Source organism: Phoca vitulina, unplaced genomic scaffold, assembly GCF_004348235.1.
Source record: "Phoca vitulina isolate PV1807 unplaced genomic scaffold, GSC_HSeal_1.0 scaffold17, whole genome shotgun sequence".
NCBI classification, from domain to species: Eukaryota; Metazoa; Chordata; class Mammalia; order Carnivora; family Phocidae; genus Phoca; species Phoca vitulina.
The window spans coordinates 17,106,330-17,125,381 of record NW_022589720.1 but is presented as its reverse complement, the minus strand read 5'-3'; the positions used below and the strand labels follow the sequence as shown (position 1 = coordinate 17,125,381).

Here is a 19,052-nt window from a genome sequence, read left to right as displayed (position 1 = left end):
TTGTACTGCCTGAAGGGAAAAGCCTGAATGAATAACTAATTGGAAAGGAGAAATCCTTTGTTCCCAAAGTTGAGCAGTTACTTTGAATGCCTCCAAGAATAGGAGCATTCTGTCCATTGTATAACTTTGGGTGTATGCATCACTCCCTTTGTGCTCAGTGGAGATTTCCTTCTAACCATTAGCAACATATTTATTTTATTTATGTCGAACTTGATAATTTTTATTTTACTTTGTTCTCAACTCAGTATAGTAATGCAGAACACGATATGAAGATATAGTCAAAAATTTCTTAGAGAAGACTTAATTATGACCATGACAATATAAGACAAAAATACAAGAAAACTCTCCCTTTAGCTTCTCTTAGTCAAAACATGAGAAAAGATACAGAGAATTTGGGTTGTCTTTAATGTTTTCCTATGTCACTGTATCCTTAGGTTAATTCAGTCTTGAGGCCTAGAGGTGCTCCTGGAGCTGTAATTGCTATTATTTTTGGTTCCTCAATTTCTCAAATACCCTGTCCTAATTAAAGTCTTCGTACTGCTAGTATATAGTTGCTGATTTTTAAATAGCAATGCAAGTTACTTACAGCCTCTAAAGTAGAGTAAACCTTCGAACCTTTTAGCTTTGCTATTGATAACCTAATCATGAAATTAGAGCATCTATAGTAAGCAGATGAGCCTAATGTAAGCAGCATCATGTTTCCTTTGGTGTATAAATCAATAAAGCTATCATGATGACTTTCAGTTCAATCATCTAGCTCCTGAAAATGAACATAGCTTTTAAAATAGATTTTTAAAATATGTATCATTTGCACTAAGAGCTATAATGTTGCCCAGCATTTTGGTTATCATAATTACATCATTCTCAGCGGCACCATATATTCTCAGAATCATTGAGTAATGCCAAATTCCAAAAAAAAAAAAAAAAAAAAAAAGGAGTCCAGCAGATTAAAAAACATGACCTTGAGCTCTGTAAAACAAAGATGCTAGAGTCATACTGTCTTATTTTCCAGGTGCATATGTGCTCCAGGTCAAGGCCACAGACGCGGATGACCCGACCTATGGAAACAGTGCCAGAGTCGTTTATAGCATTCTTCAGGGACAACCTTATTTCTCTATTGATCCCAAGACAGGTAAATTTTTTATTAGAGACAACATTATCACTACCCCTTTCAAATATTTAAACTTTAATTAAATCTTGGCATGGGAAGTTACCTATTCTAAAAATGCAGTAAAGATTCAGTGTGCTGTACATTAAGCAAAGGAAGATAGGATCTTACCTTGTGGCTGCAGAACCATTTCCTCTGGGTTGAACCCTGTGTAAATGTAAGCCATTTCACATATATGTGTCAATTTCCAATCCCAAGTTAGAGATTCCCTATATGATTTACTTCACATTTTCAAAAGCCTGGGCATATTTTTTTTTTCTTTTTGATTTGTCTGCATATAATAGCGTTTCATTTCAAATTTTCTTGTTTAGGTTCAATTACATGTAGTGTGGGGCTTTATCAACATGTCGTAAGATCATGGAGCCTATTGCTGTATTTATCAGTTATGGATAATTGATTGGGATTTGGATTAATAGAGACTTATGCTTCTAGCAGAGGGGAAAAAAGGGTTGACAAACTTGAAACACCCAGGTCCCTAATTCTTCTGGTCTATGCTTTTGAAGCTAGTCTAATTTTTAAGTCAAAACATTTGAATGGCAGTTTTCAGAGCCAAATATATAAGAATCTTTGGAAAGTATAGAAAGGGCAGGATATTATGCACATAGAAGATTTTGTGTTCCCTTTCAAATAAAATGAGGTCCCTCTGCTCTAGAGAATCTGTGTTTTGAACACTGGATAGTTTTTTAGGAGATCCGGCCATGCTGACCATCAAAATAGGTATTCCATATCACAGTTAAAACAGAACTCCACAAAGACAGCTATTTTATAAACTCTTATATGGCACATTGTCATATATTTCTGATTGAATTCAATACTACTTATTACATTAGGTTACAATAATGAAATAAATTGTTAATGTACTAGACTAATGTTACTATTTACATTTGTAAATAAATTTTAAGGAACAATATCAATTTGAAAAGTCTTAATTTCAGACACTATGTATTCAAATAGGCTTAACATTTCAAAATTAACACTTCCCCATAAGTGTTTGCTAAAATCTGGAATACCAATTAGATGCAAGTTAATTAATGATTAGCCATGTTTTAATGTCACTTAGAAACAGAAAGTCAACTAAATAGGAACAGAATCTGTGAAAACTTTCTGCAAATGAACCTGTTATTCTCTTATTTTCTACTCTTCTCATTAAGCCCATAGAGGGACAGAAATCAGCAAAAAGTTATGGGAATACGACAGGAAGTTGCTTCCATTTGTAAACATAAAAAAGAATAGTTTGTAATAAGGACAGTATCAATGTTTTAAGAAGAAATTCTAGAAAGGTTTGTTGAGGACATAAAAGCTCTTTTGGTATGGAAAGAGGGTCAGAAACTAAAAGTCAGAGTGTTAAATGTTAAAACTGAGTGTATGATGGAGAAGTTACACCTATACTATGAGTTATTTTCAAGAAGTATGTCAATGAAGATAAGATATTTGACAATATCGGTGTTAAGGAACTTTGTGGTTGTTGCTTAACTGTGGGAAATCATATACACCTGTAGAAAAAAAAAGGGAAAAGTTGTGGAGGAAAGAATTTGGGGAAGATGTTCAATGACGTTTATGATGGTACAAAATTCCAGAAGAATGAAGACGGTTTGGACAACGGGCTGAATATATAGACAAATATTGAAGGGAAATTATCTAAAATATAATAAGTCCTTTTATCAGATGAAAACATTATGGGTTATTTCTTCTTCTATGATTACCCATCTTTTCCGAATTTCCCATAATGGATAATCTAACTAGAAACAGAATTAAGAGCTATATATGTGTCTTAGATCTCTTCAGCCTCTGAGAAGCGCTCCTCAGAGTCAGAGGGGAAGGAAAAAAGAAAAAGGAGGGTATTCAGAGATTGGTGGAGGGGCGGTTGGGTATTAGAGTACACTTAGTGGGTTGTAGTGATTAATTCTATAGAATAGGTGAATTTATATACTCAGAATAGTATATATGTGACAGTGACAGAAGAAAGATGAAGGAATTAATATTGATGAAATAACTATAAATGTAGTCAGTATCTAACTGAACAGTAAGAGAAAATCATACAAAGATGAATTTAAGCATAGAGCATAGATTAAGAATATAATCATTATAGTCAAATTAATACCAGACAGACAATAATTATATGAGTCAAAACATTTTCTGTCCCCTTGGCTTTACTTGTTCAATATCAACTTGATATGAATTCTAATGGCTTTAGAAAGTATTATCTTACAGGAGAGTGTGTATATTCATAATATGCCTTTAATAACTATGTATTTATATTTTATGTAATGCTTATTATTTAGAACTAAAGGTGAAACAATTCTGGCATAAACAATGAAATAGATTTTTTGAAGCATTGATTTTCACTGGAGACAGAAGTCTTGATATTAACAATGCCTCAGACCACTAGACAGGAAAAGAGTGGATGATGAGGCACTTCATTAATAGAATGATAACTAGTTCTCCATGCACAGACCATTAAGAAGACTTTTTGTCAAATTTATCACCTTGTGGTACATAAGAGTCAATCAAAAATCAAGGATAATTGCAATTTCTCAGAAATAGTCTCCATTTGTTCCAGCCATATAGCTTCCTTTTATGATTCCTTTTGCTGTTATTAAATAAAATACATGAAAAACTAATATTATCTAAAATTTTTGACACTGGAGTGTAGAATACACTTTAAAATAATTTTTAAAGGAAGAGTCTCATCAGAACTCCTGGTGCCTAAATATTTATGAAGAGATAAATATAACCATTTATTATTCATTTGGAATGAGAAAATAAAACATATTTCCTTAGTGATATTGTCTTCTGACAAACATTCCTAACATCTCTACCCAAGACAATACAAGAAGCTTATTTATAAGGAATATAAATTGATGCATTCTATGAAATAAGTTTGGAAATAATCATTCTCTTTGAAGTTGGCTAATTTGGCAATTATTTGGCTTAACTAGAAATTATTTTCTGTGAATTAAAATTCACATACTTTCATATATATATATATATATACTTCAAATGATTATTAAATATTTTAAAAACCTCAAATGTGATAAATCTATAAAACATTTTTTAAAGATTTATTTATTTATTTATTTATTTATTTATTTATTTATTTGAAGGAGAAAGAGTATGCACCAGAGAGGGGGGATGGGTGGAGGTAGAGAGAATCTCAAGCAGACTCCCCACTGAGCACAGGACCCTGAGATCATGACCTGAGCTGAAATTGTCAGACGTTTAAGGCACTAAGCCACCCAAAGCGCCCCAAATCTATGACATCAAATAACATTTCTACTCAATACACTTATTATTTATAAAACATTAAAATATTTGTCATATTAGCATATTATATTATGTATTTTTATACTTAATGTTTTTATGCATTAGAAAAACATCTATAATATATAAAACGTTAAGCATAGGGATTATAATACTTTATCCAGTGCATGAAATCAGGATGCTAAACCTCTCTATAGCATTGATAATAGAATTATTTAGGAAAACAAATATTGCTACAAATGATCAACTTTGTCTTAATTTATGTTTAAAATTCTTTTAAAATATTTAAATTGTTCCCTAAATGATTTCAAAAACTAGTCTGAGTTGGGAAACTAGATATTGCTATTTTGTGTATCATGTGGTGATGATATGTTCCATTTTTCCAAATGATCTGACCCTTAATTGAGAAAGCATCATTATGTATTTTACCTCAACACTTTTTTAAACCTATAAACTTTAAATGTTTTTGTTGTGATAAAATATACATAACATAAAATTTACCATATTAACCATTTTAAGTGTACAGTTGAGTGGCATTAAGAACATTAACACTGATAGGGCGCCTGGGTGTTTCAGTCAGTTAAGCATCTGCCTTTGGCTCAGGTCATGATCCCAGAGTCCTGGGATCGAGCCCCACATCAGGGTCTCTGCTCAGCATGGAGCCTGCTTCTCCCTCTGGCTGCAGCTCACCCTGCTTGTGTTTTCTCTCTCTCTCTCTCTGACAAATAAATAAATAAAATCTTTAAAAAAAAAAAAAGAACATTCACATTTTTATTCAATGGCCACTGCCATCCATCACTAGAACTTTTTCATTGATATCTTTTTATTTATGTGCATTGTGAAAAATAATGTGTATTTATAAGTTTTTATTTTATGTATTTATATATGCCTTTATAGAATCCATATGAAAACAATTGAGTGAGGCTCGAGTTGAATGCATGAGCTACATTTTTTTCCCTTTTATTCACCATTCTATTTCATGCTCTGTGATTCTGTCCTAGCTTCTGTTTAGGGAAATCTGATAAATGTTGCTGAGAGAACTGACAATTTCTCAAGATTTTTACTCTTTAGGTCTGACTATCACCTTTTGTTCAGGAATTATAATCTCCAGGTCTGTGTCTTAAGTGAAACCTCCTCTCCTATTCTGAATGACATTTATTCTTTCAGGTTTTTAACAATGTGTTGGTTTCTTAAAGTCTCAGAGTATAATTAAAGCATGGGTTAGAATATATTTTGAGCTAATTTTGATACTACTGTATAAATATTTACAAGGTTTCATGGCTTGAAATGCTTCTGATATTAATTCAGAGTAAAGTCTGAGAGATTTCAGACACCTTAGTGCTGAGGTGGTGATGAAAGAAAGAGTATCTTCTTTTTCAAGGTCAAAATAAGAGTGTTTACCTACACAAAGTTGTCATGCCTTTAATACATTTTGCATTTAGACAAGGTCTGATTATGGGCACAGCGAGAGCAAAGAAAGCAATAGATGATGATAAATATAAGGCAGGAAAAATAGGTCAAGGAAATAGACAATTATTAAGCTATTATATCACATATTACCTATTTTGTAATATTTTGGTATGTGTAGTAGAACTGCATGACTAAAAATGTGCTCCCGTGAATGGTTCCCTTGTATTCTGCATCGTCTCACTTCCTGAGAACTCTGTGTGAACTTTGCTTGCCTTATTTTAGAAATCATGGAATGCACACATCAGCAGATAGAACTGAGAATGTTTGGCCTTAAAAGGAAAATACTCCAGGGGCATGTGATACAGGACTTTTGGAAGTTGTAGAGCTGTAATATCATAGAGAAACTGGCTCTGTTCTGTGCTGCTTGAGAGGAAAAGGGCTATCATAACTGGTATGATTTACAGGAAGAATTTTGGTTTTATATACTTAAAAGAAGATGTCAGTACTTGCCCCTAAATGAGAGGAATGCCTCACGAGATTGTGAGTCTCCCATTAGTGGAAGTGTTAAGGCAGATGATGAGTGATGAGCTAGTGGTGTTGGATCTGACTGTTTATTCATGGGATGCATGTTTATGTGATATTAATGAGAAAGCATCATTATGTATTTTACATACGTAATGGCGTCACAGGTGTTTTGCTATTAGGATACCAAGATGAATCATTAGATACTCAAATGGATCCCCATGTACTGGAGGGAGGCCATCAGGTCCTCAGAAGATTATAGTTGAATTTTGTAGGATAAAATTCTCTAATATGTAGTATGACTGCTGGGCGCTGATATAGACTGAGAGGGGACATCCTGAGGAAAGAGGCCCTGGGAATTTACTTCTGAGTCCTAAAGCATATAGTTAAGGTGTGCTATAGGTGGGAAGAGGGTCTCTAAATTTTCTTCCTACTGAAGATAACCTGATAACTCTCCTTGTCCTCCAAATACATTATTGGATTATGGGCAACAACATTTTTTAAAGTTATACATTTCATCTGTGTGGTAATAGATACAACATTTCTGTTAATATTTTTAAAGATTGCACTAGCTTTTAAAAACCCCATTTCGGGGCGCCTGGGTGGCTCAGTTGGTTAAGCGACTGCCTTCGGCTCAGGTCATGATCCTGGAGTCCCGGGATCGAGTCCCACATCGGGCTCCCTGCTCAGCAGGGAGTCTGCTTCTCCCTCTGACCCTCCCCCCTCTCATGCTCTCTGTATCTCATTCTCTCTCTCAAATAAATAAATAAAATTAAAAAAAAAAAAAAACCCATTTCACATTTTAGGCTAATTTAAGACTGTAATGAAAAGAAACTTTTCATATAAATTGCCGTAAAAGCAGGTCTTGTACAAGTGTTTTAAAATATAATTTAGCTATGGAATTGAAAGAAAAAGCAACTTTACATTGTCAGTGCTAAAGTCAAGGTTCCCATCTTTAGGTATAATTATTTTTTTTTATTATACCATCTATTAGCAGTTCCTAAAAGACTTGAGCATTATGATATATTGGCTAAGAGTCCAAGAAAGATTTGAAGATGCTATGCTGCTACCCTAGAAGTGGAGAAAGAAAGCCAGGAGACAGAGAAGAAAGGCATCTTTTGGAAGATACAAAACTGCAGAAAAGAATGCATCTAGTCACAACCTTGATTTTGGCCCTCAGGACCCATGTTGGACTTCTGGCCTCCCTAATTGTGGGATAATAAGTTTGTGTTGTTTTTAGGCCCCTTAGTCTGTGGCAATTTGTTACAGAAGGACTAGGAAACTAAATCAGTATAGAATTTTAGAAAGAATGTCAAGAAAGTCCTTTGGAAAGGGCTTGGAGAAAACATATGAAGGAAATAGAGGAGCTCTTCACGAGTAAACCATGAGAAGAACATTCCCCACAGAGGGAAGAGATTGTGCAAAGCTTTGGTGACCGAAGAAGGGGGTTGTGAAAGATAAGATCAAAGAGTTAAGTGGGAAGGTGGAGATCATGTGATATTTTCACTCTGAGTGACTTGGATTTCAGAGTAGAGGCGAGTGTTATATGTTCATGCTCTCACCTCACCACTATGACTTCTCTTTTAAGAACAAACTAATGACCCAGTGCTTCTTTGGACTCTAATCCTCAGTGAGCGGAGAATAGAGCCATTCATCCATTGTTTCTCTCTCTCTTTCTCTCTTAATAGTCTCAAAATAATAATTAACATTTTTACAGCTTTATTGGGAAATAATTGACGTACAACATTGTGCAAGTTTAAGATACTCAGTGCGTTGATTTGTTACACTTAAATATTGCAAAATGATTACCAGTGCAGTGTTAGCCGACACCTCCATCACGTCACATAATTCCCAGTGAGAACTTTTAAGAGCTACTCTCTTAGCAAATGTCAAGTATATGATATAGCAATATTAACTATAATCACCATGCTGTACATAGGATCCCCAGGAGGTATCCATCTCATAACTGGAAGTTTGTGCCTTTGACCAACATCTTCCATTTCCCTCACTCCGCAGCTCCTGGTAACCACCATTTTACTCTGTTTCATGGAGTTCAGCTGTTATAGGTTCTACATATAAATAATATCCTAGAATATTTCTTTTTCTCTCTCTTATTTCACTTAGCATAATGCCCTCAAGGTCCATTCATACTGTTGCAAATGGCTGGATTTCCTTCACTCTCCTGACTAAATAATATTCCTCTGTGTGTTTGTGTGTGTGTGTGTGTGTGTGCGTGTGTGTGTGTGATATCTTCTTTATCCAATCATCTGTTGATGAACATTTAAGTCGTTTCAGTATCTTGGCTTTTTATGAATAAAGCTATAATGACTATGAAGTGCAGATACCTCTTTTGAGATCCTGTTTTCATTTCCCCTGGATATATATAGAAAAGTGAGATCATTGGAAAATATGGTAATTCTATTTTTAATTTTTTGAGGAACCTTCACAGAATTTTCCATGGTGGCTGCACTAATTTATCTCCCCTCCAACAGTGCACAAGTTTTCCCTTTCCTCCACATCTGCCAACACTTGTTATCTCTTGTCTTTTTAATGACAACCATTCTAAGAAGTGTGAGATGATGATCCTTTGATTTTCATTTCTCTGATGATATTGATGTTGAGCACCTTTTCCTGTACTTGTTGGCCATTTGTATAACATTTTTTGGAAAAATAATCTGTTCAGTTCCTCTGCCCATTTCCAAATCAGATTGTTCATATTTTTTTTTGTTACTGAGTTGTATGAGTTCTTTTCTATTCTGGATATTAACCCCCTATCAGATATGTGATTTGCAAATATTTTCTCTCATCCCATAGATTGTCTTTTCATTTTGTTGATTGTTTCTTTTGCTGTGCGGAAATCCAACTTTAGTTGGATCCCACTTGTTGATTTTCAAGATGTCTCCCAGAGGGTTTACTTGCCTTTGAAATCATTGTGTTACTTCTTATTTTCCCCTCTCTGGTCTTATTTTACCCATCCTTCCCCATAGCAGCATGCTGCAGCCACATGAACTCTTCTGGCATGCTTTGAAGGGACCATTCCTGCTCCTACCAAGTACTTTCCTGCTTCCCTCCCTGGGATACTCCTTCTTCTGTTCTTTCCAGGTCTGTCCCCTCCTCCTCTCTAAGATTGCAACTCTAAACCCTTTTCTCAGAGACGACTTTTCTGACACCATTGTCAACGACACTTGGTTTCATTTTCCTCATAACGCTAATCACCATCTGAAATTAGCTTAATTATGTAAGTGCTTTTCTATGGTCTCCTCGACACTCCCATAAACACATGTCCATTAAATGTACATTCCATGAAGGAACCTTGTACAGACACTGTATCAATTATTATCCAGGTGGAAGCAGAGGACACCTAGTTGGCTAATTTGAGATTAGTTTAATAAAAAGATTGCATTTTAAAGTGCAAGCAGACTGAAGGGAAACCATACAGGATGTGGCAGAATCTGGAGAAGACATAACAGGTGGCTGTGGTCACCACACTAGGGCTGAAGGAACGATAGGGGCCTGGAGACCCATGTAGGTGTGTGGTGAGGGCCCATAGTAGGAGACAGTGTGGGATGTGGGGGTATCCATGCAAAGAAAAACCCAACCTCGTTCTCCTTATACCATTCAGTCTCTTGCCAGTTGGCCTATTACAACTGACAGCCAGAGAGCAAAGTCTAGAAAAGTATATAAAGTGGATCTAGTGTATAAAGTGGCAAATGGAAGAGAGTTCACCATTATACTATCAAACTTAATAACAGTGCCTGGATGAAACATATATTTTAGGATAAATGCTGACTGAATCTAGTGTCCCATGTCTCAGTCCTGCAATTCAATCCTCAACTCAAGAAATAGCTCATGTAAAATCATATGCTGGATTAACACGTGTAACATTTTATGATTTTTCATATAGAGTATTGCATTATTTTCATCTCAAAATGTTATCAGAGTATTTAACCCATTTTTCAAAATAAGCTGAGATCCACCAAGACTAAGGGGCTTGCATACAACGTAAGAGTCATTGCAGAGACAGAATTTATCCCTTGGCAGACTAGTGTCTTTTGATGTATTATTTTAAGTTTATAACTCTCTCGACCACATATTTCCATTCATATTGGCAGAAATAAAATCCCAATATTTTTCTCTTTTATTTACTCTAATATCTCAGTGATGTATGCTGGAAGGTTCATCAGGTACAAGACATTCAAATCATACCAGGATTCAATGTATACTTGCCTACCCACTCTTTTTTTTTTTTTTCCTATTAAATAGGATTTACTTCAGAATTTTACCTAATTAGTTAAATTTTGTGGTATTACTACTGTAGAGTATTTGGACTGTTCTGCAAAATGAATTTCTTGGGCTTCAGCTGTTATCATGCAAGTCTACTGCTGTATCTTTATATACAAATACTAAGAAATAGAGATGAACACATGAACTTAAACCTAAGACCGGAAATAACAGAATGTAGCATTTCCTTTTGCTGGTTACATTCTATTCTAGGAGCATTTAAACTCAGTTCTTGGCAAGGTTCCTCCTTGCTCAAGATAATACAATCTATTTTTGTTTGTTTGGCTTTAAATATTAGGCAGTTGGTAAACAGTGGGTGGTCCATAAGAAGAGTAATTTCTTGGAAAGGAGACTGTTTTTTACCAGGCTTATTCAATAGACCACAGTGTTTTAAGATTCTCTTCTCACATTTGAATTTTGTAGTCTGCCTGATTTCCCAGATTCTACTCTGAAAAAAAAATCTGCAAATATCATATTTCATTTGTCTGAGGTAGTGGCTCTTGAATAGAAATGGTAGTGGGGGAGGGGAAGCACATCATGGTCATCAGTGGGTTTTCTTTGGAACTACATATGCAACCCTTTCCTCTCTCTGAATTCTAACAGATGACTTCCAGTCAAGCTGCATTACACTAAAGGAGGGCCAGAAGCAGCAGATAGGTCACCTATCAGACACAGGATGGAACAGGAAGGCAGGGCAGTTTGATGTCGTGATGATAACTGTAACAACTTACCAGAAAAAAAAAAAAGCAACAGCAAAAACTAGTCTTAAATAAGTGTGATAATGCCTATGTGTTCTCTTTTTCATAGCATCTTAATGTATGTATATACAATATATATAATATAAAGTCTAAAAATTATATTTATGCATTTTCATATTTGAAGTGAAATGAGAAAAGCAAAAATTATATATAAATGCATATAATTATAAGTATAAATATATACATGTATATAATTTTTGTATTGGAAATGAACTAAGTAAAGGTAGATCTGGTCAGCAACAGGACAATAGAGCATGCATATGAATTAAACCCAGGCATTTCTCTAGAAAATATGAACATTCTAAGGCAGGCAGAAGTCATGTACCTTAAGCCGTGGGACCAAGTCACAGAGATGGCAGAGATGAAGAATCTTAGTTAAGAGACTTGGAAATGAAACATCAAGGATCTGAGCTGAAGAGAGGAAAAACAGACTGAAATAATAGAGTGCCAATACCAATACATGAATAAACAGCAGTAGCAAAAAAGTGGAGCTTGTTTTTTTTGCAACCATTTCCTGCTGAGGGTCAGAAGAAATCCTAGATTGTAGTTAAATCTAAATTAGCAACGGAACAGCATTTGGTGTCAATAGTGGAAAGTACAGATAAAATGCAGATGTGTATTCAGTTTATGATTTGGATGCTATACTTTGTGTTGGTGCTCAATATTATATTTGTTATTCATATATGCTACTTTATTTAAGAAACAAGACTATCAAAGATACATGGGTTTAAGACAAATGCTCTGCAATCTCTCCTTAAAACCATTGGCTTTATAGGCTGGAATTGGGAATAAAATTTATTCATTATTTAATTTGCAACAAATCCAGAAGGTCTTAGTTATTTCACTATGAATAAATATAAATTAGTTCTATACTTGGACACAAGAGCAGAAAATGAGTAGGATATTTCAATATGCATATATACTGCATGATTCATGATTGTAAACTTAATTATTTATATACTCATTCATTCATTCATTCATTCAGCCAGTCATTCAACTAGTCAGTTGGTCAACACATTCTTATTGAGTTCCTTCTAAATGGCAGACACTGACCTAGATGCTGGAGTAACTTGGTGACAAGAGAGACAAGGTCTCTGCAGTGGAAAAGCTTAATGAGATCTAAGTGAAAATCTGTGCCGAAAATAACTAAGAGGCATCCTGAGAGATGAAATAAAATGCATGGAGGAGATATTTTGTGTGTTTAAAAAGTTAAGTAATGGGCGCCTGGGTGGCTCAGTCGTTAAGCGTCTGCCTTCGGCTCAGGTCATGATCCCAGGGTCCTGGCGATCGAGTCCCGCATCGGGCTCCCTGCTTGGCGGGAAGCCTGCTTCTCCCTCTCCCACTCCCCCTCCTTGTGTTCCTGCTCTCGCTATCTCTTTCTCTGTCAAATAAATAAATAAAATCTTAAAAAAAAAAAAAAAAGTTAAGTAATAAATGTATTTTAGAAAATAAAAATAAGAATGGAGAAGAAAATAGCATTCTTTAGAAACCTCACACTCAGTGTAACCACTTAACTTTTTAATGTATATTTAATCTATGTTGTTTAACAATTTTATTGCCTTTTAAAGATAGAATCATTCTGTATAAGTCATGTCTGACTTGGCTGACTTAATGAATGATGAACGTCTTTTAGAGCTGACACATTGTTTTTTGACCATATTCCACAATGCTACACAGCATTTTTCACTGTATGGCTGTTCCCATAATATGTTTAATTGTATCCTAACCAGCGGACATTTTGAGTGTTTCGCTTTTTAAAAGATGCATAATTTTGTTAGCATGTCTTTGCTAGTGAATCTAGATAGAATCATTTTCTTGTTGCAGACTATCTGATCTCAGAAAGCACAATGTTTGTAATATTTATCTTTTATTATTTTTTTTCCCCTTAAGGTGTTATTAGAACAGCTTTGCCAAACATGGACAGGGAAGTCAAAGAACAATACCAAGTTCTCATCCAAGCCAAGGATATGGGCGGACAACTAGGAGGGTTAGCTGGAACGACAATTGTCAACATCACCCTCACAGATGTCAATGACAATCCACCTCGATTCCCCAAAAGTATGTTCTTTCCTGTTAAGTTTAAATTAGCACAGCTTAAAAAAAATTCTCACATTTCATTGAATGTTACAGAAATTATAATAATTTTTCAGACACTTCTGGTCTTTAGGAAGCAGACACCAATAGATAAACATTAAACGAGTTAAGGGTTTCATTTTCCATTGGAATCATGCTCAGTACGACTTGAATATAAAACAATACAAGTCAGTAATTGAACAGTGAGTCTTATGTTATTGATTTCTATTCAAGTAAAATATTCACAATAGGTTGGAATCTTGCTCTAATTTTTCATTTGAAACAGTAATATAATTATGAAAATTCCACTGTAACTTAAGACTCATATTTATGGCACATATGACGCCATATTATTTGCTCTATCATGCAATTAGCATAAGAATTCTCTGCCTTTTCTTTAGCTATTGTATGTGTTGAATCATTTCCATTTGCTTCCATGTAAGTATCAGATGATAATACAGTGATGCTATTTACATTACTTTAGTCTTACTTTATTTTAGTTTTGCAATAGGTGCAAATTGTTACAGTTTCTATGATAATAGAAAGGTTCACACCTGCATTTTCTCTGTAACTCTGTGCTTCTTACTGAAAATGAATACTTTTCACTTCTGTTACATCTAGTTTTCTTTTGCAGTATTACATTTAACACCAATCAGTACCTGTTCAATTTCTGGTACATTTTCAACGATTAGTTCAGTGTTCCTAAGACTTAGAACACAGAAACTGAAAGTCTCTATCACTGGTTACACAAGAGAACCAAAACAAAATGATTTTCCTCTTTCAATCTCAGTAGGAGACTTTGAGTTCATCTACTAAAGTATAAAACAATGAGAATATTTAGCTAACTGGATATTTTATTCCTTTAAATCTATGGTTTTTCATATTTTACTACTTTATTATTTTCTCTTAAAATCATCAACATGTATTTTCTTATGGAAATATTTTACTTAGTGATCAGAAAGTCAAATGGTCAAATGTTATGAGGAGCAATTAGAAGTCATCATACTTTAGCAAATGAAATATATGTGACAAATGACTAGTACAAATATGCTATAATTAATAACAGAGAGTCTTATGGCAACACATCTTACTTGGCTATTAAGGGAAACGGATAAATGATAAGTAAATATTAAAAGAGAAGAAAGAAATAGTGCATTTGATTCTCTAACATTTGAGGTTATGTTCCAACTCAAAAAGTACTGATTATTTTTATTTTTATTTTTATTCCTTTTATTTCTTTATTTTTTACTTCTTATGTGTGATAAGCTCTAATAGCCAAGTGAGGAGGATAGTTTGGGAGACTACTCTACTTTTATATAAAAGATGTCACTGGGAACATGGGTCCTGTTCTGCATTTTGAGCATATAAGATACGTTAGTCTAAGATATAGGAAATGCAGAGATATTCCTACGTTGTGCCAATATTCTTATTCACAAGGATGATAGTGAGGCTTTTCAGATGAGGGATAAAAAACCCAGCCAGTGGAAAGATACAATTTCTGCTGGTATAGATAAAGTGGTTGGTAAAAATTGGGCAGAGATCCAGACAGATAGTCTGGGGTAGAGGGAAATGAAAATATCTCCATGAGGAAGAGGCTAGATTATACATAGAAAGACAAGATGGTGTGCTCAGTTCCTGTTGAGATAAGAAGATCATTTCTTGATCTTACCTAGTGAAAAGAGAATCTGGATAAAGCAATAGGCTTGTCTGGGATTATTCAAGGTTGAATACGTAGGTGTGAGGGTAACTAAATGAGAACCACGAGGAAAGAATGTGGGAGATAAGCTCACTGGGACTTCTGGAACATTTCCATGCTGTGTCAGCAACTTTATCATTATCTTATTCCCTATTCACCACGACACTCTGAGTTCTTTATTTTCCACATTTTACTGTTAAGAAAACTGAGGCTTAGAGAGGTTAAATAACTTGCTTGAAATCAGCAAACTGAAGTAACAGAATTTTTTTTTTTGCGCTCAAGTTCAATTCCTTCTAATTTAACATGATATTAAAATGAGAACTTACTCTTTTCTTTTACCTGCCACTCTAAAACCATACTTTTTTGAACACCTGCAAAAAAGTCACATAACATATGTTGAATTATCAGCATTCATAAACAGAGAAATGAGAGGGCAAAAGAAATATACCGAGCAGCTCACCATGATCAAATTATTTTCTACTTGTATTACATGCATTTTTGAACTATAGTCTGAAAGTATAACAGGTGAGAGAGATTTTTGAATCATGAGAAAGGAGAGGGTTTTCACATTTTTGCATGAATAAGAAATTAATCCCCTTGCAATTTCATATGCCATTGTGTCAAGCCCTTTTTACTGTATTGTCATTTTGAATTACATCCTTCAGAGGAAAAGACAGAATATATTTATAAACAGAAAAGCCATTTCTTTAGAAGTCAATGCTCTTTTTGCAAGAATATTTCTCACGTGAAGCAGTTAAACTGCAAATGTGACATAACATTACAAACTGAAATGATGATCTTTTCAATGTAAAGGTAAAATATATATACATATTCTATACATAAATAACTTATAAGAGAATCTGCACAACTAACTGTATTTGCTCATGCCTATTAAGCGATTATTCTGAAAACAAAACAAAACAAAAACAGAAAACTTCCTTCAGATGAATTTCATGAGCTCCAATTTCTCATTGCTTAAAAATGCACAAGGTAATTTCTTAAAATTTACTAATCATAATTCATTTTGGCTTTGTGTGTGTACATATGCATATGTGACACTGTTAAGTACCCATTTCCATCCATTTCCTTCTCTAAATCCTTTAAGAGACAAAAAAGAAAATTGAATGGCACTTGCATTCGTATCATGCATGTGTAAGCAGTTTACTGTTTTATTGTTGCAAAATAGATGGTTCCTGAGACATCAGAACTTCCTGCCAGTATGATATGATGATGGTGACAATGATATTGACTAGTAAGTTACTATGTGTCATGTATTATGCCAAGTGATTTGCATATATATTCCCCTCTTACTTTAATGACTGTATAGTATTTTCTCAATTTTAGAAATAAAGTAGCAAGGCATATTATTAAGAAAAGTTAATGATAGAAGTAAAGTTTTTAAAAGTTAAAAACTTGTCCAAGATCATGTGGCCACTGGGTGAGAGAACCAAGCCTAATCTTACGTAGTGACTTCAGGTCTCTCTTTGTCCCTATCCCTCCAAAGGCAATTTGCTTTTGATGCCTGTGTTTGGCCTAAACTGTCCTAGAGATAACCCAGAAAACTGTCCACAAACAAATAGAGAAATTGAAATAGTATCCACCACGTTAGAAGAGCTGTACCTGTAGTCCTATAAAGACAAAATATTTTCTTTGCAAAATCTTTTCCATATAGTTATAAAACTACCATCTACCATAATCAAGGTTATCTGCAGAGGATCTCCATCTGTTAAAATAATCTACAGAAAAATGCTAATGGTTTCCATTACTTGAATTTTAAATGACAAAACCATCTAACAAGCTGATCTAAATAATGCATTATGAGATCAAATCAATTAAGTGATGCGGTTAATTCACATTAGGCAAAATATTCATGCTTCTCCCACTTGGTCTCTATCTTCTGTATAATAATTTTGTAGTGAATACAAGAACAACTTAAATGAAAGAAAGCACTCCTTGTACAACATTGGATGAAAAGAAATACTTCATCTATAGGAAATGTAAAGAAGGTTTTTTTTTTTTTTCTTTTACAATATAAGAGAGTAAGAGAACTTTAGTTTTACTTAGGTTTATGTTAACTTCAGGACAATAACAACTTTTCCTGGGGTAAAGTCTAATATTTACGAGTGTCTTATTTATTAAATTAACAAACTATATAATATGGATACAACTATATGTCTTATATGGTAATTATTGTGCAAATAATATATTATTTGCAAATTAAAAGTAAAATTAAAGCATTAAATGCATCAGCCAGAATGTCTACTGCATAGTGAACAATGTTTGATCTCGTTTACACAAACTACCATACAAAGACTACAGATATATGCATAAAAAATATGTATATGCATTTATATATTTTTTTGCATTATACATTCATGATACAGAAAGACTACAGAATGTTCAGGTTAATTATTGAATCATCAAATAAATAAATGCTTGTAACTATATATTTATTTAGTGTAAAATATTGATGTGTTTAATTAAAATGTATTATTTTATATATATAGTCTCAGAATCCTTAAATAACATCATGGAGAAATATGTCCCGACCTTTGAGTGCAAAAAAGACCAGTATGTGTCTGAACGTGGAAACATGGTCAGGATCACTTCAGTCTTTTTCACAACTTCTGTCTGTTACTGTCGGGATGTGAATTGTATAGAACTCTGATATCCCACCTTCCTTGGAGACTCTCACTACTGGCCTACTTCCTACCCACAGGTCAAGTGCAAATAACTGGTAACACCCCAGCATGTTCCTAAATCATGTCTCTGAGGGTGCAACAAAGGCCAAATTTCTGCTTTTAGCACTATCTTCAATCTGTTATCTTCGGGGCCGGATGGAAAAGAGAAAATGCTGACAAGTACTCTGAAAAAAAATACTAGAAGAAGCATGACTAGAATAATGGGTCTTAAGTGAAATCCACCAGTTTGATGAGGATAACTTCTTCAGCCTCATTGAAATATTTGAGATTGGGAGGGTGGTGTTTGTCAGTTTGGTCTGCAAGGTTAACACCATAATAATATATTATTTAGTACAGAAGTTTTGACTGTAAATATAAGTTGAGGCTTAATTGAAAACAGGTGAAGGTTTGTGTGTGTGTGTGTGTGTGTGTGTGTGTGTTTTAAGATTTTATCTTATTTTGGCATCATGTAATCAACAATTCAAATGTGAGACTTTACCTATGGTGTAATAAAACTCATAGGTTCCTAAACAGACAAGTAAGGTAATGAGAAAGTTTTCCCACCTCCACCTCTCAGCCTTCCTGCAAAAAATTAGAGGAAAAAAAACTTATTTTGTGACAATTTCCGTCAGTCAGAGCAAGTAAGTAGATGCCAGCAACATAATTTATCAGATTTAAATAATAATAAACCTCTAGGTCTCTGGCTGCAACGCATACATACTTCTTACTCATTCAATCTTCAATTCACATGTCCTCAGTTTGCTTTTCTGCATTTTCCTGCTAGGACTGCATTATCAGGCTCCAAGATTTTTTCCAGGTGGTACAATTGCACTACTCTTTACAGAATATGGTAATGATTTTAGTGAGGACAACAGCTAATACTTATTGCACATGTACCATATAAAGGCCCCATTAAAACTGCAGGTTAACTTCTTTAATCCTTATAAATAGGTGTTGTTTATTTATACACATTTAGAAGAGGAAAGTGAAAGAAAAAGAGGTAGTAAACGCTGAGCCAGGTATTTTGTAGATACATGTGTGATGGAGCAGAACATAATTGGGGAACATATTAGAGCTGTGATTTTTAAATATGCACGTTTATGAAAATATAGCTTATTGCTTCCTACACCAGAACCGTTAGGTAAGAGTGGGAGCCGTGAACGTGAACATGGGACATTCAATCTACTCTGCTAATCAAACTG

The 19,052-nt window shown here is 34.3% G+C and overlaps 1 protein-coding gene across 9 annotated transcripts in view; it reads left to right on the top strand.

Annotated features, from left to right (window-relative positions):
* The window catches only part of CDH12 (cadherin 12), a 1,003,710-nt gene that overhangs the window by 912,754 nt on the left and 71,904 nt on the right, over nt 1-19,052 (top strand). For 8 of the 9 annotated variants that reach the window (XM_032415433.1, XM_032415430.1, XM_032415431.1 and 5 more), the window contains 2 exons: nt 1,013-1,132; nt 13,291-13,458. In XM_032415433.1, the coding sequence (XP_032271324.1) occupies nt 1,013-1,132; nt 13,291-13,458 (288 nt within the window). The remainder of the gene's footprint in view (nt 1-1,012; nt 1,133-13,290; nt 13,459-19,052) is intronic. The other variant, XM_032415438.1, reaches the window with a different exon arrangement.